General features: G+C 48.7%; 1 protein-coding gene across 1 annotated transcript in view; it reads left to right on the top strand.

Annotated features, from left to right (window-relative positions):
- The window catches only part of DHX36 (DEAH-box helicase 36), a 181,313-nt gene that overhangs the window by 141,832 nt on the left and 12,758 nt on the right, over positions 1 to 26,723 (top strand). The window contains exons 23-24 of the mRNA XM_082251944.1: positions 2,051 to 2,171; positions 5,327 to 5,479. Of these exons, the coding sequence (XP_082108070.1) occupies positions 2,051 to 2,171; positions 5,327 to 5,479 (274 nt within the window). The remainder of the gene's footprint in view (positions 1 to 2,050; positions 2,172 to 5,326; positions 5,480 to 26,723) is intronic.

Below are 26,723 nucleotides of genomic sequence, written 5' to 3'. Positions count from 1 at the left end.
TGCATGTTCCACCCTGAAAGCAGATGGAACATGTAATCTGTTCCCGAAGCTGAACTTATCCTTTAAGTCAAGTTGAGGTTTTTAGCCCTCACATTGAACGGGGCTTTAAAATCGTGCGACTTCATCTGAAATTGCACAATTTCAAAGCCGCATTTCAGTGTGACTTGAAAGACATCTGTGCGGCTTCATGCACAGATGTCTATTGAACTACTTTTGCAAATCTGTGCGGCACAGCAAAGTCGGGGGCACACCGATTGAAACTATTGCCGGCAATAGGCTGCGACTTGTCATGTGATTTACCCTGACAAATGGCTCCAATGTGAACAAAGGCCTAAAGCTGCTTTCAAAGACTTGAAAAATAGGAGACACCAAGTGCATAGTTTAAAAAAGAAAAAAACTTTGGATCTTGCAAAGCAGTCCGAAGAAACGTTTTACTGCCAAAAGGATCACATCAGGAAAAGTGCAACGTTTCGGAGTCACGCAGGACCCCTTCGTCAGGCGAGGGGTCCTGCGTGACTCCGAAACTTTGCACTTTTCCTGATGTGATCCTTTTGGCAGTAAAACGTTTCTTCAGACTGCTTTGCAAGATCCATGGTGTGCTGGCGAATATGTATGTATCTGTGATAGATCCAGTGTCCAGTTGGTGATCGCTGCAGCACCCGCAACAGATGTCCCTATATCCAGGAAGGTGTGCGATGGGAATATGAACTTTTCCAATTGGAGAACAGTCTGTAGTTCTCCAAATTGACACATAGTCTATGTCAAACTTTTGTTCTAACAAGTGTTGGTTCTGGTTTCTGTGAGACAATACAATGTCTTTATGAAAGACACTTATATATATTAGGTTCATTAATGCTGCAACATCACTGGCACCCCTTCCTCAGACAATGTTGTCAGCATGCCACTTTTTGTTTTGCTTTATCGTGTACTTTACTTGAGGTAGAAGTTCAAGCAAAACCTAACGAATGCTAAACCTGCTCTTTGCCACAATCTAAACCTAATCTATCTAACCCTGTAAAGCAAAAATCTCTATACTTACCTATTTTGTAGCCGATACGGTCTAGTCCCAGCATCAGCTGTCAGTGGCGGCTTCAGTGTGGAGGCGGGTGCAGGAGAGGCATCCGACAACTGAGCCCCCATAGTAACTCTATGGGTGACGTCACTTCCCATTCAGTTCATAGCCATTCTCGGCCCTCTCCTGCACAGAGCTTCCACCGCTGGAGACCAGATCGGCTGCAGAATAGGTAAGTACAGCAATTTTTGCTTTACAGGGTTAGTTAGATTAGGTTTAGAATGTGGCAGAGAGCAAGTAAGTGTAGCATTCATTTTTGCCTGGACTAACAAAATAATCTGTATTTTTCACGTAACTATGTAAAGCATGGTGGAGTGTATGGAAACCATTACCTGTGCTGTAATAGTCTGTTGAACTTGGTGCTGTCTACTGTAGGTTTGTGATTGCAGCTTGGTAAGTTTCAGTGCTGTTACGAATATTAGCCTGTTTACACAGTATCATAGAAGCTGCCATTTTGAGTATGTTGGTTTCCTGCCTTTCTTGCTCATGCTTTTTGGGTTCAGTGTTTTGTCACCAACTGAAGCCGGTTTATTATTGATAATAAGATGACGTTTTTTCTGGAACTTATTTATAGCATGCTTGTTCCAGGTATGTGACCCAAACACATTGCTGCCAAACACTGCCAGGCAACTAGAATGTCCCAGAAATGACAGTACTCATACATTTCTTATGACAGGTGCACAGTAGAAAAAAAGTCCACCCTTCTGGCTTTCTAGTCATGTGATGTGAATCATTTCTGCCCCACCTTTGGCAGAGCTTTTATTGTACAAACTCTCCCAGGGTTTAAGAGGCTGAGGGAAAGATAAAACCGGGAAATACTTCAGTCTGCGGCTTCTCACAATTTACTACTCAAAAATACAGTTTACAGTGGTTGGATCACATTGGCATTAGCATTCTGATTTGAGAATGAATTATCTGGTAATTGTGTGTTTATCCAAATGCTGTGTTTCAAATATTAACATAGTATGTTTTCATTAGGGTAAAAGTTTACACAAAATCAGATGGTAAGGTCTGCATTCATCCCAAATCCGTCAACGTGGAAGAGACACAGTTTCAATACTCCTGGCTGGTCTACCACCTGAAGATGAAAACCAGTAGTGTAAGTATCTCCTTCTTTTTCAGCCTGTGTTTACCTTATTAGAGTGCCGAAATATACTTCAGAAATTTGGAAGCCTAAAGGTGCTTTCATGGAGCTAGGGTTTATGGCTTTTTAGAGTACAGTTCAATAAATGAACAGTGAATGAATCACAAAATGTAGGAGGGAGTTCCTATACACAAATGAGCTGGCTTTTGGGTTGTGTCCAATTCTAATGTTTTATTTTTACCAGTTAAGGATTTAGGATGTACCGCAGAGCTTCTGGAGTCCTTCCTTCCTTCCAGTTTTACAATCTAGGTCCTGTTCTGTGTAGCAGAAATGTTGTCAAGTGTAACAGTGATAATTAAACTGTAAATAGAAATGGATTTGGAATATGTGTATGTATGTATGTATATATATATATATATATATATATATATATATATATATATATATATATATATATATATATATATATATACAGTACAGACCAAAAGTTTGGACCCACCTTCTCATTCAAAGAGTTTTCTTTATTTTCATGACTATGAAAATTGTAGAGTCACACTTCAAGAGGTAGTCACCTGAAATTGTCTTCACTTCACAGGTGTGCCCTGTCAGGTTTAAGAAGTGTGATTTCTTGCCTTATAAATGGGGTTGGGACCATCAGTTGTGTTGTGCAGAAGTCAGGTGGATACACAGCTGATAGTCCTACTGAATAGACTGTTAGAATCAGGGCTGTCTTTAACACAGAGCAAAGGGGCAGCTGCCCCGAGTCTAGTCATTGTTGTGGGACCCAAAGCAGCTGCCCCTTGATCCCCCAAATAGTTAAGTGGATTCAAGAGGGCCCAAGAAAATTTTTGCCCAGGGTCCAATCAAGAATAAAGACGGCCCTGGTTAGAATTTGTATTATAGCAAGAAAAAAGCAGCTAAGTACAGGAAACCAAGTGGCAGAAGAGACTTGTTTGGGCTAAAGAACACAAGGAATGGACATTAGACCAGTGGAAATCTGTGCTTTGGTCTGATGAGTCCAAATTTGAGATCTTTGGTTCCAACCACCGTGTCTTTGTGCGACGCAGAAAAGGTGAACGGATGGACTCTACATGCCTGGTTCCCACTGTGAAGCATGGAAGAGGAGGTGTGATGGTGTGGGGGTGCTTTGCTGGTGACACTGTTGGGGATTTACTAAAAATTGAAGACATACTGAATGAGCATGGCTACCACAGCATCTTGCAGCGGCATGCTATTCCATCCGGTTTGCGTTTAGTTGGACCATCATTTATTTTTCAACAGGACAATGACCCCAAACACACCTCCAGGCTGTGTAAGGGCTATTTGACCAAGAAGGAGAGTGATAGGGTGCTGCGCCAGATGACCTGGCCTCCACAGTCACCGGACCTGAACCCATTTGAGATGGTTTAGGGTGAGCTGGACCGCAGAGTAAAGGCAAAAGGGCCAACAAGTGCTAAGCATCTCTGGGAACTCCTTCAAGACTGTTGGAAGACCATTTCAGGTGACTACCTCTTGAAGTGTGACTCTACAATTTTCATAGTCATGAAAATAAAGAAAACTCTTTAAATGAGAAGGTGTGGCCAAACTTTTGGTCTGTACTGTGTATGTATATGTATATATATATACACACAAAAATTCCAATGTGCAGCACCTTGTATGTTTAGATTTATCAAGAGATTTTTGTAATTTTGATGTCTCCTTGAGTTTTTTTTACAAAAATAAATATACATGGTGCTGCGGATTGGACTTTTTTGTTTTTCTATATACCAGAGTCTGGGTGATCTCCACTGCTTCCACAGTCTTGACCTGTCTGTGTAACACACACACACACACACACACACACACACACACACACACACACACACACACTTTAATGGCATCCCAGTCTTAGTCCGTAGGGTTCAATATTGAGTTGGCCTAGCTTGCAGTCTCCACTCTAATTCATCCTAAAGGTGTTCTGTCAGGTTGAGGTCAGGACTCTGTGCAGGTCAGTCAACTTCCTCCACCCCAAACTCGCTCATCCATGTCTTTTATGGACCTTGCTTTGTGCACTGGTGCGCAGTCATGTTAGATCAGGAAGGGGCCATCCCCAAACTGTTCCTACAAAGTTGGGAGCATTAAATTGTCCAAAGTGTCTTGGTATGCGGACTCTTGGTAAGAGTTCCCTTCAGTGTAACGAAGGGGCCAGGCCCAACCCCTGAAGAATAACCCCACACCATAATCCCCCATCCACTAAATGATTTGGACCAGTGCACAAAGCAAGGTCCATAAAGACATGGATGAGTGAGTTTGGGGTGGAGGAACCTGACTGGCCTGCACAAAGTCCTGACCTCAACCTGATAGAAAACCTTTGGGATGAATTATAGCGCGGACTGCGAGTCAGGCCTTCTCGTCCAACATCAGTGCCTGACCTCACAAATGTGCTTTTGGAAGAATGGTCAAACATTCCCATAGACACACTCCTAAACCTTGTGGACAGCAGGTTATAGCTGCAAAGGGTGGGCCAACTCAATATTGAACCCTACGGACTAAGACTGGGAGGCCATTGAAGTTCATGTGCGTGTAAAGGCAGATGTTCCAATACTTTTGACAATAATATTGTGTGTGTATATGTATGTGTGTGTAATATATATATTATGTATATATGTATGTGTTTCATTTTTTTTTTTTTATATGTTAAGTGAAAGGAATGCTAGAACCCCTGTTGGTCTTTATGGTCTTTCTCTCTGGTGCAGGTTGAATGTTTTCCTTCGCTACCTATCTGGTAAAAGGTCGTGCCCAGAACAAAAGGTGTGAAGAAATGTTTCAAATGGAGTCAGATGGCAGTAAAACCTGACAGGAGTTCTGACTCCTTCCCTACTCTATCAAAAAAAAAATGTATTAGGCCCATAGCTGAAATGTGAAAGTGTCTCCGGAGCTTTACTAATTAAAGAATTATCATTTAATTCATTTAACTCCCCAAGGAACCAAGTGCATATAGCAGGGAGGGACCTGTCTGACCACACAGCTTAGAAATGAAGGGGATGGTGTGGAACGAGACCACATGCTCTCTCTGTACTTTGTCCCCTAGTGAGAGAAAGAAGTGTTGGATAGATTTTCTTTGAACATTCACAAAGATCTTTGTTCATTGATGAAACTTACTTTTATTGTGGTTTTGTCATTCACTACAGATTTACCTGTATGACTGCACAGAGGTCTCTCCATATTCACTACTTTTCTTTGGAGGAGATATTTCCATCCAGAAGGACCAAGGGCAGGACACTATTGCTGTCGATGAATGGATTGTTTTTCAGTCGCCTGCTCGGATTGCAAACCTGGTCAAGGTAATGCTACTGCAGTAACTCCTCTCCAATACCGACCATCATGCTTTACTGTGTACTTCCCATAATCCTGATGTACTGCTGGTCTGCAACCATCATTCATATTCCTTTTCTATATCCCCCCCCTCATTCTATTAATAGTAGACACCACCCTTTAGCCCCTCATTTCTTTTATGAGCACTGAAACTAGATTAAAACCCATTCACTAAAACATTAAACAATATTTAAAATGTTGATGTCATTCCAAAGCTTGTTTTCTCTTTCGTTCATTGACGGACACAGCTCCTGATCTTCTTAACCATTGGGTTATACTGCACCCTACAGGAGCAGGACACTAGGCAGAAAAAGTCTGGCTACGCCTATGGGCAGTCCCAGTGGGTATACTCCCTCTCTCTGCTATAGGTACTTAGTTTTTTTAATTCTGCCTAGTCAGGAGTAAGGACCTAGTTCCTTGCTGGGATCTCTGGTCCTGGCAATTTTTTCTTTAGATAGAAACGTTTCTCTTAGTTATTTCCTGTGAGATCTACAATCAACTGCTGGACTGTGCGACAGGCTGGATAATCTAGATCCAGTGGTCACCCTAGTTTGGCCAGCGAGCGCACGCAGACCTCAGCTCCGCGCTAGGTCGGCCACGACATAGCCCCACCGGACGGGGGCTGGCCTGCGAGTTAAATGCCTCGCGAGGTTGCATACGATAGGGCCTCGGCCCAAGTCACAGCGTTCCTCCTGGCCGACAGCCCCCACATTTCGATGACAAGGGGTTCTCTCTGGAGCGGTGCCTGCCTTGTTCCCGGTATGGTAAGTAGCTGGTCCCCCTTTTCCCCCTGGAAAGTTTTGGAGTAGACGTGGGCCCCTCCTTCGGACCCCTGGGTTCCCCTCCTTCCATCAGGCACCTCCCTATCCTACCCCTCCTCCACTTATGCTGGGGCTGTTTGGGTGTCCTGGTCCACCTCCTGGGTTGGGGGCAGGGCGCTATGCTGGAAATGGGGGCAGGAGGGTGCACCACCGGTGACCCGACGATCTGTTGTAGGGGGGGGGGGGTTGTACCTGGTGGGGCTCTTGCCAGGGCCCTTTGTCCTGCCTGGGCCTATCCTTGAGACCTAGGGATCCCTCCTGGGAGCCTCCTGGTGCCGCCATTTTGTTGTAGCCTGTGTTCTCAATGCATGGTGGTCATGTTTGTGTAGTCCGGTGGCCATTTTGCGGTGGTTTGCTATTGAAAATAGCCGTGGCCATGACTGTGGAGCCCTGTGGGCGGCGATTTTGGTGGTGGGAACCCCTCCTCATCCCCTGGTGCTGACTCCTGGATCTTTTCACTTCCTGATAGCCGCACGTGGAGTGCAGATTATCCTGCTGGCTGCGGGTGCCTGTTTCTGCTGGGTGGTGAGTCTGGTGGGGTCCTCTCCCTCTCTGATGAGGATCGCTTGGTGCTTTTGTGCCTGGTGACCGGGTGGTGCTGCCAGCGCAGTGGGGGCTGTCCTATTGCACACTTTTCTCTAGCGCTCATCGACAGACGTAGTCCTCGGTGATACACCACCTTCGGGTTATATTACCTCCGCAGGAGCAGGACTAGACAGGAAATTAAAAAGCTCTGGCCACACCCTAGGGGCAGTCCCAGAGGGTATATCCTCTCTCTCTCTGCCTCAGCAAATCAGTTATTTTCTGTCTAGTTAGGAGTAAGGACCTAGATACCTTGCTGGGATCTTAGGTCCTGGCAAGAATTTTTTTCTAAAAGGATTTTTAGACAGCTTTTTTTCTCCAGTGTTCCTGTGAGATCTTCAAGCAAGAAAGCTGAACTGGGCGACGGGCTGGATGTCGAGATCCGGTGGTCACCCCAGTTCAGCCTACGAGCGCGTGCAGGCCATAGCTCCGCGCTGGGTCGGCCGCGACAAAGTCCCATTAAAAGGACTGAACCCGCGAGTTAAACGTCTCGCTGAAACGCCAAAGACCATGAGTCACGGCGTCCGTATCGGTCGACAGCCCTCCCGCTCCGGTGGAGAGGGGTACTGTCAGGAGTTGGTGCCCGCCTGGTTCCGGTATGGTGAGTAGTATGTTCCCCCTTTTTCCCTGACGGGTTTTGTGGTGAACGCGGGCCCCTCTCTGTATGGTAAGAAAGAGTTCTTTCTATCCTATAACATGTCACAAATCCTCCTACTTTGAGTGTGATTTTATGTGTGCAAAAAGCCAGGAGGCTTGGTTTGGGAGCGAACAATCTATTGTATACATGTTTTAAAGATGTAATCTGTGGCATTCTGGGAATCTTATGGGTTAAGTATAAGCTACCTACCAGTCAGAAGCCATGGACATGTAGACTGCCTTCCAAATCAGATCTCCAGCTATTAGCAGGCCTCCCGAACGGCCATGCGGTCCGCCAGGGCCGGTACCGCCAACCACGCCATATCCCCATGCAGAGATAGTGTTGTGTGCCTGCAGCACACCGCTAGTCAGCACAGGCCGCCGCCATTTTTTTTGCTGGATCGCACGAGCCGCCATTTTGGCGTAGCCTCGTGTCTCCAGCATGGGGGCGGCCATGTTTGAGGTGATTCTACACCTCGTGGAGCTTGGGGGAGGCGCCGGAAGGCGTGCAGAGGGGCGGAGCCGCCTCCCTTCTTCCTGGGCAGCCAGCCAAAAGACTTCCTGTTTGTCTAAGACAGCGCTGTAAGCTGTTGCAGTTTAACTCTGAACATCAAGTGGTGAGCCTGGGGGTCTATCTCTCTCTCTCTCGATCGATAGGGATCCCTAGCAGGTAACACTAAGGGGTTTTTTTGTGGCACTGAGGGTCAAAAAAAAAAAAAAAAAAAGTTTTTTCTTTACTTTTGAATTATATCATCCAGGAAGTAACTGGAGTTATTATGGACCCTGCCACACATATTCCCCCACCTGTTTCCCTCGAGGGGGCCTCGGGACCCGCCGGTGCACAGAGTATAGAGTCATTTACAGCAATTTTGGAGTCTATGGTGGCTCGGGTGGAGGCGGCCTGTCAGGGACGGGGGTCAAGGAAGCGACCCCCGCCTACCCCTATACTATCTGACACCTCTGACTCTGATTCAGAGATGGTCACTGCAGTTGCAGGTTCCTCTGCAAGGGCTGTTATCCCAGGTAAAGCCCCCTCAGACAGTGAGGAGGACGCTTCTTCTCCTGCTATAATTCAGGAAGAAGCATTGGTGGACGCACTAGTTGTGGCAGTGCAAGAAACCTTAAAACTTGAGGCTTTACCGGCAGAGGCAACTGAAACAGAAAGGCCTTTTGGGACTAATAAGCCCATCAAGACGGCGAAGGCTTTTCCTGTACCTAAATGTTTTGGTAATCAGATTAAAGGAGAATGGGAGCATTCTAAACGTACCTTTACTATTTCCAAGCGTATTGCTAGACGCTATCCGTTTGAGGAATCCATCATTAAGAAATGGACGGTACCACCAGTCGTGGATCCGCCTATTTCCAGGCTGAATAAAGCCACGGTTATTCCAGTGGAGGACACTTCGTCCTTTAAGGATCCGGTGGATCGAAAGATAGAAGCGGAGTCCCGCACTATCTTTTCTCTGATAGGGTCAGCATTTAGACCAGTAATTGTTATTGGTCTAGTTTCCCAGACACTTACGGAATGGGCGAAAATGGTACGCCAAGATCTTAGGGGAAAAGATATTCCCCAGGAGACATCTGATTTGATAGAACAGATCATACAAGGGCTACGGTTTATCTGTGACGCAGCCTTGGACACTACTCCCTTGTTAGGGCATGCATCTAAGTTAGCAGTGATCCTCAGACGTGTGCTGTGGTTAAAATGCTGGTCAGCTGACCTAGGTTCCAAAAAGACTTTGACCAATCTCCCTTTTCAGGGGAATCGTCTATTTGGAGCCAACCTAGATGAAATCATTAAGGATGCCACCGGGGGCAAGAGTACTTTTTTGCCACAGGCTGCAAAAGTTAAGGGACCTCGCAACAAGCGAGGACCTTTCTTTACCGCCCATAAAGGGCGCCCGGCTGGTACTCCCGGGAAAGGCAAGACTCCTCCAGGAGGGTTCAAGAAGGGATGGTCGGACAAGCAGAGGACTAACCCAGCCAAACCCGAAGTAAAGGAGTACACAGCCTGAAGGTGCGCCCCCACCCGATTTCAGGGTGGGGGGACGTTTTCACCGGTATTCAGGACATTAGATCGAGCATCTACCACTACTACCGGTGCGATTCTTCCCTTCCAACATTTAAGTACAGGAAGCGGTAGTTACCGTTCCCTGTATAGATCTTTTCCTTTACCTTTTCCTAAGATTAGTCCCGATACCTCACAGGAATCGGATCTGATTGACCAGATGGGCCAAGTAGCCTCTAGTCGGGTGACTTCGGTCCCTGAGGTTCAACCAGAAAAGATCACCTTTCCTGATAACTATCAGGTATCTGATAAATGTGTGGGAACAGAAAACGACCAGACTTTCTCGGATGGTCGGGGCCAGATAGCTCTAGGGACGCCTGGTTCAGATCCTATCAGCGCCAGTGGTCCTAGAAATTCTAGGCTGGCCTCTTCAAGCCGGCCTGGCCGACTTGGACATGTTAGTCGCAGACGTTCCGTGGGAACTTCGTCTCAGGGAGTGTCTGTAGTCTCTAGGACCTATTTACCTTCGTGCTTTACAGTCGCTGGTTTTAATGGCCTGGCCATTGAGACCCAAGTACTGAAGGACAGAGGTTTGTCTACTTCAGTCATTCCTACCCTTATTAAAGCAAGGAAAGCGACTTCCAGCAAAGTCTATTATCACACATGGAAGACTTACATTGCGTGGTGCGAATCTTTAGGATTTCCTCCACGTACCTATTCGGTGTCTCGAATATTGGCCTTTTTGCAACAAGGGGTTGAGCAGAAGCTAGCCTTGAGCACCATCAAGGGTCAAGTTTCAGCATTAGCAATCTTCTTTCAGAAACCTTTAGCTACCAAATCCTTGGTGCGGAATTTCATCCAGGGGGTGCGGCACCTGGCTCCTCCAGTCCGCGCGCCCTTACCGCCCTGGGATCTTAATTTGGTTTTGTCGGTTCTACAGAAACCTCCCTTTGAAAACATCAGGGAGATTCCCTTGCTTACTTTATCCCAGAAGGTGGCCTTCTTGGTGGCTATTACTTCTGCTCGCAGGGTGTCAGAACTGGCTGCATTATCATGCCAGTCCCCATACCTAGTGATTCATAGGGATAAGGTAGTACTTCATCCTAAGCCATCTTTTCTTCCTAAGGTGGTTTCAGATTTTCATCTGAATGAAGATATTGTACTACCTTCCTTGTGTCCTCAGCCCAAGCATCATCGGGAACATGCGTTGCATTCATTGGATGTGGTTCGGGCAATCAGGGTATACCTGAAAGCTACGGAATCATTCCGTAAGACGGATTCACTTTTTGTGATCACGGATGGCCCCAGAAAGGGTTTGCCTGCATCTGCCGCGACCATTGCCAAATGGATTAGACAAACGGTGGTACAGGCTTATTCTATTAAGGGTCAGAGTCCTCCGTTCCCTGTTAGGGCGCACTCCACTCGAGCGCTCAGTACTTCCTGGGCCTTTCGCCATCAGGCGTCAGTGGTCCAGGTATGTAAGGCGGCCACTTGGTCGTCGGTACATACCTTTACTAAATTCTATAAAATTGATGTGACGGCATCGGCGGATGCCTCATTTGGCCGCAAGGTTTTGCAGGCCGCAATTTGAGGAGACCGGTGGTCTACCTCGAGGGTTTTTTTTCTGTTTGAAAATTGTTTTGTTGAGTCTCATCATTAAGGATGAGCATTGTAAACTTCTAGTTGGCACCGGTTGGGCCTTCTAGATTGGGATTTGATTTCCATTTTCCCACCCCTCAGTTGTGATACTGCTCTGGGACGTCCCGAAGGTGGTGTATCACCGAGGACTACGTCTGTCGATGAGCGCTAGAGAAAAATGGATTTTTGTAAAATCTTACCGTAAAATCCTTTTCTCTTAGCTCATCGACAGACGTAGTCCCCGCCCCTCTGTTTTGGAGTTGGGTTGGGTTAAATTCTCTAAGCACTGCTTTTTCACATAACTGATTTGCTGAGGCAGAGAGAGAGAGGATATACCCTCTGGGACTGCCCCTAGGGTGTGGCCAGAGCTTTTTAATTTCCTGTCTAGTCCTGCTCCTGCGGAGGTAACATAACCCGAAGGTGGTGTATCACCGAGGACTACGTCTGTCGATGAGCTAAGAGAAAAGGATTTTACGGTAAGATTTTACAAAAATCCATTTTTTGTGGGGTCACCCTGGTGACTCATGGAGTCTTTGCAGCACTTCTCCCCACCTGATCCCCTCTCTGGGCCTGTGGGGTCCCCTGGGTCCCAATCATCCATCGATGCACTGACCCCGGTCCCGGAGTCCTTTGTGTCCAGAGTGAAGATGGTTTTCGGGCAAAGGGCTAGCAAAAATCACCCCCCCCCCCCCCCCCGCCTTCCCCTGCCTTACCTGTCTCATCAGATCCTGAATCTGATTCGGCCACTGCGGATGTGGGTCAACCCTGCTGGGTCTGCGACCAAACGCCCTGAGTTCTTAGATAGTGAGGAGGATTCCTCCACATCTGTAACCGCACGCGAAAAGGTGCTGGTGGAAGCACTAATTGTGTCTGTGCAGGAGACCTTAAAAATGGAGGACACAGCTGCGATGGAGGCGCAGGTTCCCTTTTTTGCACTCACATGCCATCCAGAAGTTCTTCCCTTTCCCCGCCTATTTTGACAGAATTGTCGCTAAAGCGTGGGGACGACCAAAGCATCCCCTTGGGGTCCCTAAGCGATTTGCTAGGGGTACCCCTTTGAGGAGTCCCTCCTTAAGAAGTGGACTATTCCACTGGTTTCCAGATTGAACAAGGCAACCATGATTCCAGTTGAAGAGTCCCCTGCATTTAAGGATTCGGCTGACAGGAAGGCGGAGGCTGTTAGGCCGGTATTCACCATTGCCCTGGTGTCGCAAACTCCGACTGAGTGGGTTAAGCTTTTACGCCATGACCTAGAGGGAGAACAGTTCCCCCCCTGCCTTTGCTAAACTGGCAGACCAGCTTGTCCGGGGGCTGCAGTTCATCTGTGATGCCTCTTTGGATAAGGGTCCCCTAGTGGGTTGGCTCTGTTTTGGCAGTGGTCCTTCGACGTGTCTTTGGCTCAAATGCTGGTCTGCGGACCAGACTTCGAAAAAGGGCTTGACTGATCTTCCCTTTCAAGGAGATCGCCTGTTTGGAGCTACTCTGAATGACATCATTAAAGGTCTCACGGGGGGAAAGAGTACCTTTCTTCTGCAGGCTAATAAGGGCAAGGACCCTCGTCATAGACGTGGGCCCTCCTTCTTGGCTGATGAGAAGTTTTTTCATCCCTCAGGGTCGACTGACAAGGGCTCGAAACCTTTCAGGGCCTCCTCTGGAGGATCCAAACTAACCTGGTCTGGCAAGCCGAGAGCGGGCTTCTTCAGACCCGCGGATAAGGCTCTTTTAGCATGAAGGTGTGCCCTCACCTGTATCAGGGGTGGGGGGACATCTTTGCTGGTTTCTGGACCTGTGGGTTTCCCTGGTACAAGACAAGCGGGTCCACAAAGTTATCCGGTCCGGCTACAAGATCGAGTTTTGCTCTTGTCTCCCGGCAAGGTTCTTTCCTTTCCAAGTGCGCCTGTCCCTGGACCGCTTACAGGGTCTGTTTGGGGTGGTACAAGACCTTTTACTTCAAAGGGTGATTGTCCCGGTCCCGACTTCGGAACGTTTTTAGGGTTTTTACTCAAACCGGTTTACAGTTCCCAGGAAGGAAGGCAAGGTGTGTCCCATCCTGGATCTCAATGCACTGAACTGCTTTGTGCAGGTGCAGAAGTTCAGGATCTAGTGGCATGCCTGCCTCAGGGGGAATTTCTTGCCTCTATCGAAAACATCATGGATGCTTACCTTCACATTCCAATATAGGTCGGTCACCAGCGGAATATTCTCAGTTTGTGGCATTACCCTTTTGGGCTTGCCTCTGCTCCTCGGGTGTTAGCCTTGGTGCTAGCATTGTTATATCAATGTGGGATTGCGGTACTGGGCTATTTGGACGACCTCCTACTTTTCTGTTGGAGAACCTAGAAATCAGAGTTCGGCTGGACTCTTTATTTTCAGAAGTCTGCTCTGGTTCCTGTCCACAAAGCTGGACTATCTGGGTCTGACTCTCTGGACTCAGCCTTAGTCAGTGTTCCTTCCCCTGGACACGCTCTAAAAATTGCAGGCTGCAATTTGTCTCCTGCTGTCCAGCAGATGGTCATCCCTCTGGACTTGCACTGGACGGGGACTGGCCCTGCGAGTTAAACGTCTCGCAAGGTCGCACACTACAGGGTCTAGGCATATATCGCAGCATTCCTATTTGGCCAACAGCCCCCCCACTTCGGCAAAGAGGGGTCCTGTCATCAGATGGCACCCGCCTGTGTTCCCTGTTCCCCCCCTCTTCCCTTGTGGATTTTGGGGTGGACGCGGGCCCCTCCCTGGGATGGTTGGACCCTCACACTCCTGGGTTTCCCTCTGTCCTGTTGTGCAACCCCCCCCTCCCCTTCCCATGTGGGGGACTGTTTGGGCCTACATGGGGCAGGGACCTCATGTGCAGGCCGCATGGGGGGCCGGGGGGGGTGCGCCGTCTGCCGCGCTCGGTCGATCGGAACACCCCATTTACGGCTATTTTGCGGTGGATTCTCTGCTAGAAAAGCTAGGTGGGAGTGGCTTTTTCCCGGGGTGGAAACCATGGCCAGTTTCCTTTGCTCACTCCCTTTTGGGAGAGCTTGCTTGTTACACGCGCATGCCCTGTGAATCTGTGAATGCATATTGGGACAGTGGATTCTGGGGTCTCTCTTTCTGTTGGGGGTCTTCAGGGCTTGCCTGACCTTCGGGGGGTGCTGTAGCGCGGTGGGACTTTTTTGCACGAGAAAAAAAAAATACAATTTTTTTTATTTTTGTCATTTTTTTTTGCAAATTTTGCTGGCGGGTTCTTCTGGTTCAGTATGGACCCTGCAGACCATGTGTCCCCACCTGACCCCCTCATGGAGGTCGCAGGGCCTTCCGGATCTCCACTGTCCATCAATGCATTTTCAGCGGTTCTGGGATCATTTGGGTCTCCGGGTGGAGGTGGCCTTGAGATCGAGGTGCGCTGAAACATTTCTCCACCTGCCCCTGCCTCATCTAATGTCTCGGATTCTGAGTCTGACTCAGCTGCCGCAGACGTAGATCTCCCTGCCGGGTCTGTTACCTTGTGCCCTGTCTCCTCGAATAATGAGGATTACATTTCTACCTCCCCTGCCGCGCATGATACAGGAGCTGGTGGATGCACTGGTTTTTTTTCGGTACGTGACACCTTGTGAATGGGGGACGCAGTGGCGGCTGCGCCTGGGGCGCAGGTTGCATCTGGCATTCACATGCCATCCGGAGCAGTTTAATTTGCTAGCATGCTCATGAAGGATGGGACCATCTGCGACGTTCCCCTGGGGTGTCTAAGCGACTGCTAGACATTGCCCTTTCGAGGAGTCTCTGTTAAAGTGGGCTGTACCGCCTAATGTGGACCTACCGGTCTCTAGGCTGCATGGGACTACCGTTGTTCCGGTGAAGGACTCCCTGTCCTTTTAAGGACCTGGGGGATAGGATGGCATGGGCTGTGGCCCGCGATCTGTACTCCCTGGCGGGGTCTGCACTGGGAACAGTGTTTGATTGCCTTTGCCACGCAGACTCTGCCTGTTGGGCGGAGTTCCCGTGCCATGACTAGGTGAGGATCAAGTCCCTCCTGCCCTGGGGGAGCTGTTTGACCAGCTGGCGCAGGGGCTGCAATTTTTTTGCAATGCCATGCCGGACACGGCTCCTTAATTGGGTCACCTGTCGGTTTTTGGTGGTGGTTATCCGGCGTATACTTGGCTGAAGTGTCGGTCTGCGGATCAAACTTCTACGAAGGCCTTAACGGATCTCCCTTTTCAGGGGGAACGCCTGTTTGGCGCTGCCCTGGATGATATATAAGGGTCTTACGGGGGAAAGAGTGCTTTTCTTCCACAGGCTGACAAGGATCGCGGACGGGTCCCTCACAAACCGTTTCTTCATCCCTCGGGGACAGTCAATGTGGCAAAGTCCTTCGAGACTTCCTCGGGTGGTTCCAAATGCCCTAGTCTGGCGAACATGAGATCGTTTTTTTCCAGACCTGCGGACAGGGCCTACTCAGACTGAAGGTGCGTCCTCACCCATATGTGGGGTAGGGGGACATCTTTGCCGGTTCTCAGACCTGCAGCTGGCCCCGGATCCCAGGCGACTTGGGGCGATATTTGGCACCTGCTGAGTATTTTTCGTTAGTCAGGTTCACTCTCTGTACTCACGGATGGCCCTGGAACAGCGCTGCCTGCGTCTGCTGCGACTGTTTCCAGATGGATCGGACAGACGGTGGTGCAGGCTTATTCAATTAAGGGTCAGGTCCTACCTTTCCCTTTTTCGGCACCTTCTACTCGGGCGCCTAGTGCTTCCTGGGCTTTTTGCCATACAGGCGTCTGTGCTTCAGGTTGCAAGACTGCTACCTGGTCATCTGTTCACACCTTTACCAATTTTTATAAGGTGGATGTGCTGGCATCTGCAGATGCCTCTTTTGGCCGCAAAGTTTTGCTGGCTGCTGCCTGGAGGGCTTTCAGCCTTCCTTGAGGGTGTTTACTGTTTGTTTCAGGAGGGCCTCATCTTTTGTTCTGATGAGTCCTATGTTGCCTGGTTGGCTATGTTTAGCCTTGGGAACTTGTTCTTTTCTGCTGTTCCCACCCCTCATTTTATGGCACTGCTTTGAGACGTCCCTACTGATATGGATCAGAGGACTGCGTCCGTCAATGAACGATAGAGAAAACTGGATTTTTGACTTACCGTAAGATCCTTTTCTTTTAAGTTCATTGACAGACGCAGTACCCACCCCTCTTTTTTGAGTTGGTTTGGTGTTACTTTTCTGACACTGCTTTGATAGAAAACTCACATCCTATGCAGGAAGAGAGGGGGTGTACCCTCCGGGACTGCCCATAGGCGTACCCAGAATTTTTTTCTGCCTAGTGTTATTCTCCTGTAGGGGGCAGTATAACCCTACTGATATGAATCAGAGGACTGCGTCTGTAAATGAACTTAAGAGAAAAGGATTTTACGGTAAGTCAAAAATCCAGTTTTCTCCGATGTTCATTGATGGACACAGCACCCACCCTTCTATGGAGTTGTAATTATTTTGACACTGCTTGTAACAAAACTGAGTACCTATAGCAGAGAGAGGGAGTGTATATCCCCTGTGACTGCCCATAGGCATGCTCAAGCTTTTTTCTCTGCCTAGTGTCCTCCTCCTGTAGACGGCAGTATTACCCTACAGTCATGAAGATGAAGATCTGTGTCCGTCAATAAACATCAGAGAAATGGAAAAATCTAATTTTTTGGATTGCTGCAGTAGTGCACTCTCTGCAATGATTTACTGCAGCCAGTGCAAAACTGCTAGAAAAAAAGCTAGGAAACAGCTAGACATTGGATTTGAGTGGACACTACTCTTTTCAATACTCCCAGTTAAGTAGAACAATATTATACTGCAGAAAGCAGAACATTTCAGCATGTCCATGGTCCCCTGTTAAAGGGCTTCTGTTTTGTTCATATAATGCTGCCACTTCATAAACATGCTCAGGAGGACAGAGGAGCAGAGAGAGACAGGTATCTTCTAGCATGGGAAACAAGTCTTTTGTAGCGTGCCTCATTTTCTTTCCACCAGTGAAGTGGATCACTTCTTCTGTCAATTTCTGGTTCCTTCAAATAGAGATGAAGTTCATCTTTCAGGCTCATTATTGCAGATTCAGAAGAAATTGAATCCACCGCATGAGGCCCCAATAAAACACTGAAAATGTCCTGATCAATTCGACCACGATGAAGAAGATTAGTTTCTGTTCGTTTAAATATTTTTGGACATTTTTCTGTTTTTGCAGCATGCAACTCTTTCATATTATCAAAATAGTGATCTGGACTTGTCTTTTCGGCAGGAACCTCCTGCACCTCCTGTTGAATATCTTCTGTCAGCCATTGTTTTGCCTTTGCCAATACATCATCAGAAGATAAAGCATTGTTCTTGTACTGAGGATTCAAAAGACTTGCAAGCACAACATTTTTAATCTGTTAATGCTTCTCAAAACATATATCAATCAAAGCTCTTTGGCTTGACAGACCATCATTTGAAAATTGGAGGGTGTTGTGTGCCATGACACTGAGGTATGACATATTATCCAGCCTCATTCCTTTCCGCAGGTTTGCTCCACTGCCTTGAAGTAGCACAAGCATCACTCTGTCTTTGTTGATTCCCCAGTCTTCAAGCATGCCTAGAAATATTTCTCTACTGTACAGTGTGGGATCCTTGCATCACTTTTGTATCCAACCCCAATTGCCTTTTTGTCTATCCGCTGTCAATGAAGTGGCATGTAAGAATCATTTGTGACTTGCCTGACTCTGTTTGTCCTGACCAGCAGTCAGTCGTGAGTGAGTTGCCAGCATTCTCTGGTTGCAGCATAGCCTTTGCTTTGTCAACGACCTTTTGGTGAATTTTTCCCAGCATTTCTGTTCGATAATACTTCTCACTCTTCAGTGTGTAGCTTGGCTCAAGTATGGACATCAACCGCTTAGGCGGTGTTAGAAGGCAGAACGTGTGCGGGCAACATACGCAATGACGTCATGAAAATATCGGCTTAGACACCATTGTAAATGGCTGGTTAATAGTGACAATCATCTCTGTGATTTCTCTGTCCAGCAGTTGGGATCTGCCATCTGAATCTAGACAGTGACACCTGTGTTTTTCTTTTTTTTTCAGAAACGTATCTGTTATTGTTGCCTGAGATAGTGGAGGAGGTATTTCAAAATCACATTGATATTCATCTTGTTTTTTCTGTGGTGCATGATATAATTCAATATGATGAACTCTTAGATGGGCCCAAAGATTTTACTGATAACATGCTTCTGTTTGTACATGTGTTGCACACTGCTGCTTTTCCTGGAGAAGGTTGAGATGAGAAATAGTCCCAGACCACACTTTTACTTTTTCTCTCCTCATCCATCTCCATTTTCATTTGTGGGTGGCTGGCTGGCTGGAACACTGTAGTGGCCAGGTGGCTGGCTTGGTGTCACCCTATTGTGGGTGGCTGGCTGGCTTGCAGGAACACTGTGGTGGGTGGCTGGCTTGGTGTCAACCTGTTGTGGGTGGCTGGCTTGCAGGAACACTGTGGTGGCTGGCTTGGTGTCACCCTGTTGTGGGTGGCTGGCTGGCTTGGTGTCACCCTGTGGTGGCTGGTTGGCTTGGTGTCACCCTGTGGTGGGTTGCTGGCTTGCAAGAACACTGTGGTGGGTGGCTGGCTTGGTGTCACCCTGTGGTGGGTGGGTGGGTGGCTGGCTTGCAGGAACACTGTGGTGGCTGGCTGGCTTGGTGTCACCCTGTTGTGGATGGCTGGTTTGCAGGACCACTGTGGTGGGTGGCTTGCTTGCAGGAACACTGTGTGTGGGTAGCCGGCTTTCTGCAACACTCTGTGGTCACGGTGGCGAGTGGCTGGCTTGGTGTCTTCGGGGTGGCTGGTTTGCTTGCTCGCTGGAACCCTGTTGTTGGGGAGGGGGGGGGGGGTGGCTGGATGCTGGCCGGCTGGCACCCTGTTCTGTTGTGGGTCGGATGGCTGGCGGCTGGCACCCTGTGGTGGGTGGCTGAGGCCAGGGCATGTGGGTGGATGGCTGGCACCGTGACCGGACCGGACTGCAGCTGGCTGCACACGAGGCCGTCCGAGGCGTGGGAGGCAGTCTTAAGGCAGAACGTGTGCGCGCAATATACACAATGACGTCCTGAAAATATCTGCTTAAATCCTGAGCCAGACACCATTGTAAATGGCTGGTTACTAGTGACAATCATCTCTGTGATTACTTGGTCCAGCAGTTGGGATCTTCCATCTGAATCTAGACACAGTGACACCTGTTTTTTTTTTTTTCAGAAACATATCTGTTATTGTTGCCTGGGATAGTGGAGGAGGTATTTCAAAAACACATTGATATTCATTTTATTTTTTCTGTGCTGCATGATATAATTCAATATGATGAACTCTTAGATGGGCCCAAAGATTTGACGTATTTTTGTTTTTTGCATTTGCTGATCCCATGCTTTTGTTTGTACATGTGTTGCACACTGCTGCTTTTCCTGGAGAAGGTTGAGACAAGAAATAGTCCCAGACCACACTTTTACTTTTTCTCTCCTTATCCATCTCCATTTCAATTTGAAAGACACAAAAAAGATGAAAAAAATGGCTTGCTGAAGTTGCTGGCACCCTGTTGTGGGTTGGTGGCTGACGCCTGACAGTGTGGGTGGCTTGCTTGCTGGCACCCTGTTGTGGGTGGCTTGCTGGAACACTGTGGTGGCCAGGTGGCTGGCTTGGTGTCACCCTGTTGTGGGTGGCTGGCTTGCAGAAACACTGGGGTGGGTGGCTGGCTTGGTGTCACCCCTTTGGATGGCTGGCTTGCAGGAACACTGTGGCGAGTGGCTGGCTTGGTGTCACCCTGTTGTGGGTGGCTGGCTTGCAGGAACACTGTGGCGAGTGGCTGGCTTGGTGTCACCCTGTTGTGGGTGGCTGGCTTGCAGGAACACTGTGGTGGGTGGCTGGCTTGGTGTCACCCTGTTGTGGGTGGCTGGCTTGCTGAAACACTGTGGTGGGTGGCTGGCTTTTTGGAACATTCTGTGGTCACAGTGGCGGGTGGCTGGCTTGATGTCTTCTGGGTGGCTGGTTTGCTTGCTTGCTGGAACCCTGTTGGGGGGGGGGGGGGCTGTATGCTAGCCGGCTGGCACCCTGTTCTGTTGTGGGTCGGATGGCTGGCACCCTGTGGTGGGTGGCTCAGTCCAGGGCATGTGGGTGGATGGCTGGCACCGTGACCGGACCGGACTGCAGCTGGCTGCACACGAGGCTGTCTGAGGAGTGGGAGGCGGTCTTAAGGCAGAGAACGTGTGCGCGCAACATATGCAATGACGTCATGAAAATATCGGTAAATCCAAAGGCCGATTCGGGTAAAGTGCATATCGGCCCTCGATATATCGGTGTTGCCAATAATCGGTCGATCTCTAGTTCACACCATTGTTCCGGGGGTCCGCCACCTGGCTCCCCCAGTAAGGTCTGTTACCTCCATTGGAGCTCAAATTGGTGCTGTCGGTTCTTCAGAAAACGCCTTTTAAAAGGTTTCTCTGCTTACTCTGTCACAGAAGGTAGCCTTCTTGGTGGCTATTATATCTGCGGGCAGGCTGTCGGAGTTGGCTGCGTTGTCTTGTCATTCACCCTATCTGGTGGTTCACAGAGACAAAGCGGTGCTTAGTCCCTGCCAGTCATTCCTTCCTGAAGTTGTCTCTGATTTCCATTTAAATGAAGACATTTGTGTTTACTTCCTTATGTCCTAAGCCTAAGCATCCTAAAGAGATTGCCTTATATTCCTTGGATGTGGTTCGGGCAATCAGGGTGTACTGACTCCGAAAATCGGATTCTCTATTTGTCCTTACAGATGGACCCCATAAGGGGCTGGCCGTGTCTGCTGCGACCATTTCTAGACGGATCAGGCAGACAGTGCACACTTTCACAAAATTTTATAAGGTGGATGTGTTGGCATCTGCGATTGCTTCTTTTGGCCGCAAGGTTTTACAGGCAGATTGGCTATGTTTAGCCTTTGGGAAGTGCGTTTCTTGCTGTGTTCTTCCCACCCCTCATGTTGACACTGCTTTGGGACGTCCCAAGGATCAAGAAGATCTGAAGCTGTGTCCGTCATTGAACGAAAGAGAACTGGATTTTTGTCTTACCGTAAAATCCTTTTCTCTGATGTTCATTGACGGATAAAGCACCCGCCCCTCTATTGAGTTGGATTTTGTGTTCTTCTGACACTGCTTATTACAAAACTGAAGACCTATAGCAGAAAGTGGGAGTATACCCCCTGGGACTGCCCTATAGGCATAGTCAAACTTTTTTTCTGCCTAGTGTCCTACTCCTGTAGGGGGCAGCATTAACCCAAGGGTCAAGAAGATCTGGAGCTGTGTCCAACAATGAACATTAGAGGAAAAGATTTTACGGTAAGACAAAAATCCAGTTTTTTGACAAGTCCTTTATTTAAAAAAAAAAAATAAAATAAAATCCACAGTTGTAAATTCAACGTCAGTCACAATAAACCTAGCCTTCCTAGGATCATTTGTGTGTGGTGACTGTGTGTCTTTTAAACAGAAAACTTGTTAATGATATCCACATAGTCAGAAATTAAACTTTTGTTCACAGATATATGAATAAATTCCAAGTAAAAGTTAGATGATGATCATGCTAGTCAATAGGGACCATACATTAAGTGTTCCATAATGTTTAGGTATATGGCACTTTTATACCCCGTACTTTCATTAGACTTGAAGCCCTATTTCTGCTGTTGTAGAAAAAATAGCCTACAATCTGTAAGATCACTATCCAATTATCCTTGCATATCATTCCTCATGGAGAACTGTGCAAAATCCAATATACAGTACATTCGGAAAGTATTCAGTTTTTCTACATTTTGTTATGTTAGTCTTATTCCAAAGTGGATTAAATTAATTATTTTCCTCAAAATTCTACAAACAATACCCCAGAATGACAACCGGAAAGAAGTTTGTTTAACCACTTCCGCTCCGTAAGGTTTTACCCCCTTAATGACCAGGCCATTTTTTGCAAATTAGCACTGTTACTTTAACAATTGCGGTCTTGAGATGCTGTAGCCAAATACAATTGGTGTCCTTTTTCTCTTTCGTCCACTGAAGGACGTAGCTGCTGCTTTAAATCAGACAGATGGGTAATAAGCCCCTCCCACTAGGAGTGACCAGGTAGAGCCAAAGGCTTTGACACGCCCAGGGGGGATGGATCCCTGGGTTATTATCCCTTGCCTCACCGTTGTATCTTCAGTTTTAGCTGCCTGGTCTTAGGAGTGGCCAAACAGCTCCCTGCTGGGACCTTTTGTCCTAGCTCTGTTTTAAACGTCTTAAAGGGAACCTTTTTTATTTTATTTTTTGTTGCTGCTGACTCCAGTTCCTGTGGAATGCCGGCTGGGTTTCGGACTGGCTATATGAGAGCCTTACGGTCTCCCAGTTAGCTACCGTTAGCTCTGCGCTGGGTCTCCATAGCGAATATAGTCCCACGGACGGGGACTGGCCTGCGGGTGAAACACCCCACTGGGGCGCACACACCTGGCATGCCAGCGTCGCAGCGTGCCCCTTGGCCGACAGCGCCCTCACTGCAGTGCAGAGGCAGTCTGGATGGATGCCCACCCTCAGCAGCGTAGTCCAGTAAGTACAGTCCCCCTGTCTGTTTAGCGGGCCTGGGGCAGACGTGGGCTCCTCCATAGGTGAGTAGGACCCTCGGGTACCCACACCTCCTGCCACCCTCCTCTACTATGAGGGGTCACCTGGGACCTTCCCCTCCTACCCTGGCCTCTCCCTACCCTGGGCTCCGGACACCCGGGACACTTTAGTGGGGGGTTCCCAATGTAAGTCGCCTCAGGTGCTATACCGGGTGGTGGACGGTGGGGGGGGGGAGGCCTCGGAGGGGAGTACATGGTTGCGCCTCATACCGCTACCTTGGGGGGGGGGGGTATGACCCCCGCCAGGGCCCCCAGGCCTGTTACTAGGGTAGGCCTCACTAGGCCCGTGGTCACGTGCTCATTGGAGCGAAGCCTCCATTTTGCCATGGCCTGCAGCCTTAACAGGCCTCAGCAGCCTGCCTGGGTATCCCTATTACTGTAATGCCGGTGGCCATTTTGTGGAGCTGGAGACAAAACGGCACAGGAGCTTCTGGCTCTTGTGGGCAGGGGCGTTTCCTTCTACTTTCACTTCTCCATATTGCTGATGGACCTTGATGTGGTAACTACTCTAAAGGAGTTGAACTACCCAGTCCTTTACCTTTTCATCTTCAGAGGGGTTTCAGGCCTTTAGGGGTCTTAGGATTATCCCCCGGAGCAGCGCTGCGTGCATCACGTCTTTTAAAGGCGCAGTGCACACCGATAGCAGCTGACTTGCTGGGACCTGTGGTGCCTTTGTAACCTCACTTAACCTCAGGGGTGTTAATATTTGGCGCGGATTGCTCCCTCTTAGGCCATTGCTCCTGTTTTCAGGAGAAGCTTCTGTTTACCTCTTGCTGTGCAGTTTCCTGTGTTTCCCCGTTTCCCTGTCTGCTCTTTACATTCTTCCTGTGCAATCCTGCTGTTTGGCCATATGTCTAACATGGATTCCCCAAGTTTGTCTGCGACCCCCGATGTATCGTTGGGGCACGCTTCTGATGCTCATGATGTGACTTTGTCTGTGATGCAAGAAATGTCCAGAAAAATGGACATAGTTATTGCGGCAGCATTTACTAAGAAACGCCCTCGGCCCTTGCCTGTCTCATCTTAGTCCTCAGATTCTGAGGCCGATATGGTCGCCGAGGACGCAGACCCCATTTTGGAGGATGCGTCCCCGCATTCACACCTTTCTGACGCGGGAGAGGATTTTTCCACCCCCGCCTTGGCTCAGGAAAAGGTGCTAGTAGATGCTTTGATATCCTCAGTGAGGGATACCCTGAAAATCACGGATGCAGTTTCTAAATCACAAGGAGCCTTGGTATCCTTTGGATCCCTCAGGGCAAAGAAATCTGGCAAGGTTTTTCCTTGTCCCGAAATCTTGTCCGTCTTAGTGGAGGAACAATGGCGATGACCTAATAGCATGCTTGCAGTTCCCAAACGTTTTGCTAGACGCTATCCGTTTGAGGAAGAGATCTTATGCAAATGGTCGGTCCCCCCTCAGGTGGACCCCCAGATATGAGGTATTCACAAGGCCACGTGGCAGATTTCTCATCGCTCCCTAATCTGGTTGACAGACGTATTGAGTTCTTATCCCGACACCTGTATACGGTAGTGGGATCTATTTTCAGGCCTGCCCTGACTACCATTCTAGTCTCTGACTATGTTTGAATGGTTAAAGGCTCTGAGAGAGGCAATGATGGTAACCCCCTTACCTTCATCTGCCCTGGAACTCGCTGACCAATTATCGCAGACTCTGCAATTTGTATACGATGCTAACCTGGGCGTTCTTCCACTCACGGCCAGAGCGTCAGTGGTAAGTGTGCTCATCAGACGTGCGATCTGGCTAAAGCCCTGGTCGGTCGACCAGGCTTTTAAGAAGCTTTTGGCAGATCTTCCCTTTCAGGGGATTGCCTTTTTGGTTCCTCCTTGGATGACTTGATCAAGAAGGTCACTGGGGGAAAGAGCACACTCCTTCCTCACTCATCTAAGGGTAAGTCTCCCTCGCGTGTGCGAGGTCCTTCCTTTACAGCCCAGAAGCGTCTTTTTCGTGTGACCGTGTCACAGAAAACCAAACAGACTTTGGGCGGAAAAGGATCCGGGAAGCGGTGGTCTGGTAAGCCGAAATCCTCTGCTCCCAGCACCTCCAAGCAGACCCCTTCTGCCTGAAGGGGCGCCCCCACCCACTTCAGAGGTGGGAGGATGTCCCTGTTTCTTCCCCAATCCTTGGACCTCACTTTTGCACGACAGGTGGATCCACGAGGTAATTCAGTCCGGGTACAAGTTAGAGTTTCATTCCCGTCCGCCAGACAGATTTTTTCCCTCCAATCTTCAGCTGTCCCTAAACCGCCTTGCGGGGCTGCAGGAAGCGGTTCGGGATATGCTGTCACAAGGCGTGATTGTACCGGTTTCTCATCAGGAACGCTTTCGAGGGTCCTATTCGAACCTGTTTACCGTTCCATGAACAAGGACAAATTGCGTCCAATTTTGGACCTCAAAACTCTGAACCGCTTTGTGCACGTCCAGAAATTTTGCATGGAGTCACTGCGGTCAGTGGTGTCGTTCTTGCATCAGGGGGACCTGCTGGCCTCTATCGATATCAAGTATGCCTATTTCCATGTCCCTTTTTGCCAGGGTCATCAACGATTCCTCCGCTTCGCGGTGGGCAGTGACCATTTTCAATTTGTGACGTTACCGTTTGGTCTCCCAGGGTCTTCACCAAGGTGTTAGCCCCTATCCTGGCTCTGCTACGACAGAGAGGAATAGCGATTCTTGGGTACCTGGACGATCTTCTCCGAGCAGACTCGTCTGTGACTTTGGAACGGGCTTTGGAGGTGACCATTCACACTCTGAAGCAGTTCGTTTGGAATCTCAACCTTCAGAAATCTGCCCTGGTTCCAACAATCAGACTGGAGTATCTAGGGATGATCCTAGATTCAGTTTCGGAAAAGGTATTTCTCCTTTCACCCTTCCAGGACGGCCTACATATGAGAGATTGTGGCTCCACCCTACAGGAAACACAACTAATTTGCAGCTGTTAAAAAGGTCCCACCCATCCTTGAGCTTCAGTTCAGTTGTGTTTCCAACCTTACACCAGAACGTATGTTTTTTTTCTCTGACCTGAAGGCAAATGAGTGTCTCTGATAGGTACCCCTGGAAGGCAGGTACAGACGGCCTATGAGAGGTTCCTCCCTATCTGTGTCCTGGAAACAGGAACTTACAGGTCGCCAAACATGCCAGGTAGTCGGTTACCTTAAGGAGAAGGTCCCTCTATACCTGAAGTCCTGTTGTCTCCGCAGGAAGAGTCTCCTCCATTACTCCTCCTTTTGCTGGACGGTAAGGATTTTGAAATTCCCGCCAAAGCGAGCGCTTCAAGCCTCGCTGTGAAGACCGGAAGTTCCTGTCGGAAGAGGAGGAGCGAGCGATACCCGGAAGGAAGCTCGAGCTGGAGGAGACGCCGGGTCCACCAGCATTCAGGGCAGAATCTCTGGCTACGAAGGGGCTGAAACACCCCAAAGAGACTCGAACGACCGCACTTCCCACAGAGGAGAAAGCGGCGGTGCAGGTGGCTGTAGGACCGGGTAAGTGACTACACCGGTGGCGGGCCGACTGCTGTCTATGGGAGACAGTCATGCCTTTTTTTCTGTCCTGATTGAGCAGCTGCAGTGTTACACTAAATGTGTCTGTTACACACAAATGTTTTCTCTTTTTGTGTTTATGCACAGGTCTTCCAGCTGCACAGGAGGCCTCTGCCAAACCCTCTTCTTTTAATGAAAGATTTCCTTAAATCAATGCAGGAGGAGATGCTAGCTACTATCCAGTCATTTAGGACTACAGCAGCTATCCCTCAGACCCCAACACAGACAGAGGAACTATCCAGGGATAGCTTATCCTCCCAGGATAGTGGGTGGTCAAAAAAACCCTCTTCTCTCTTGTCAGGATCACAAACCATTCCCTCATCACAGGTTAGGGAGG

The sequence above is a fragment of the Pelophylax lessonae genome (genome assembly GCF_965119305.1).
Source record: "Pelophylax lessonae genome assembly, chromosome: 3".
NCBI classification, from domain to species: domain Eukaryota; kingdom Metazoa; phylum Chordata; class Amphibia; order Anura; family Ranidae; genus Pelophylax; species Pelophylax lessonae.
This window is presented reverse-complemented; position numbering and strand designations above follow the sequence as displayed.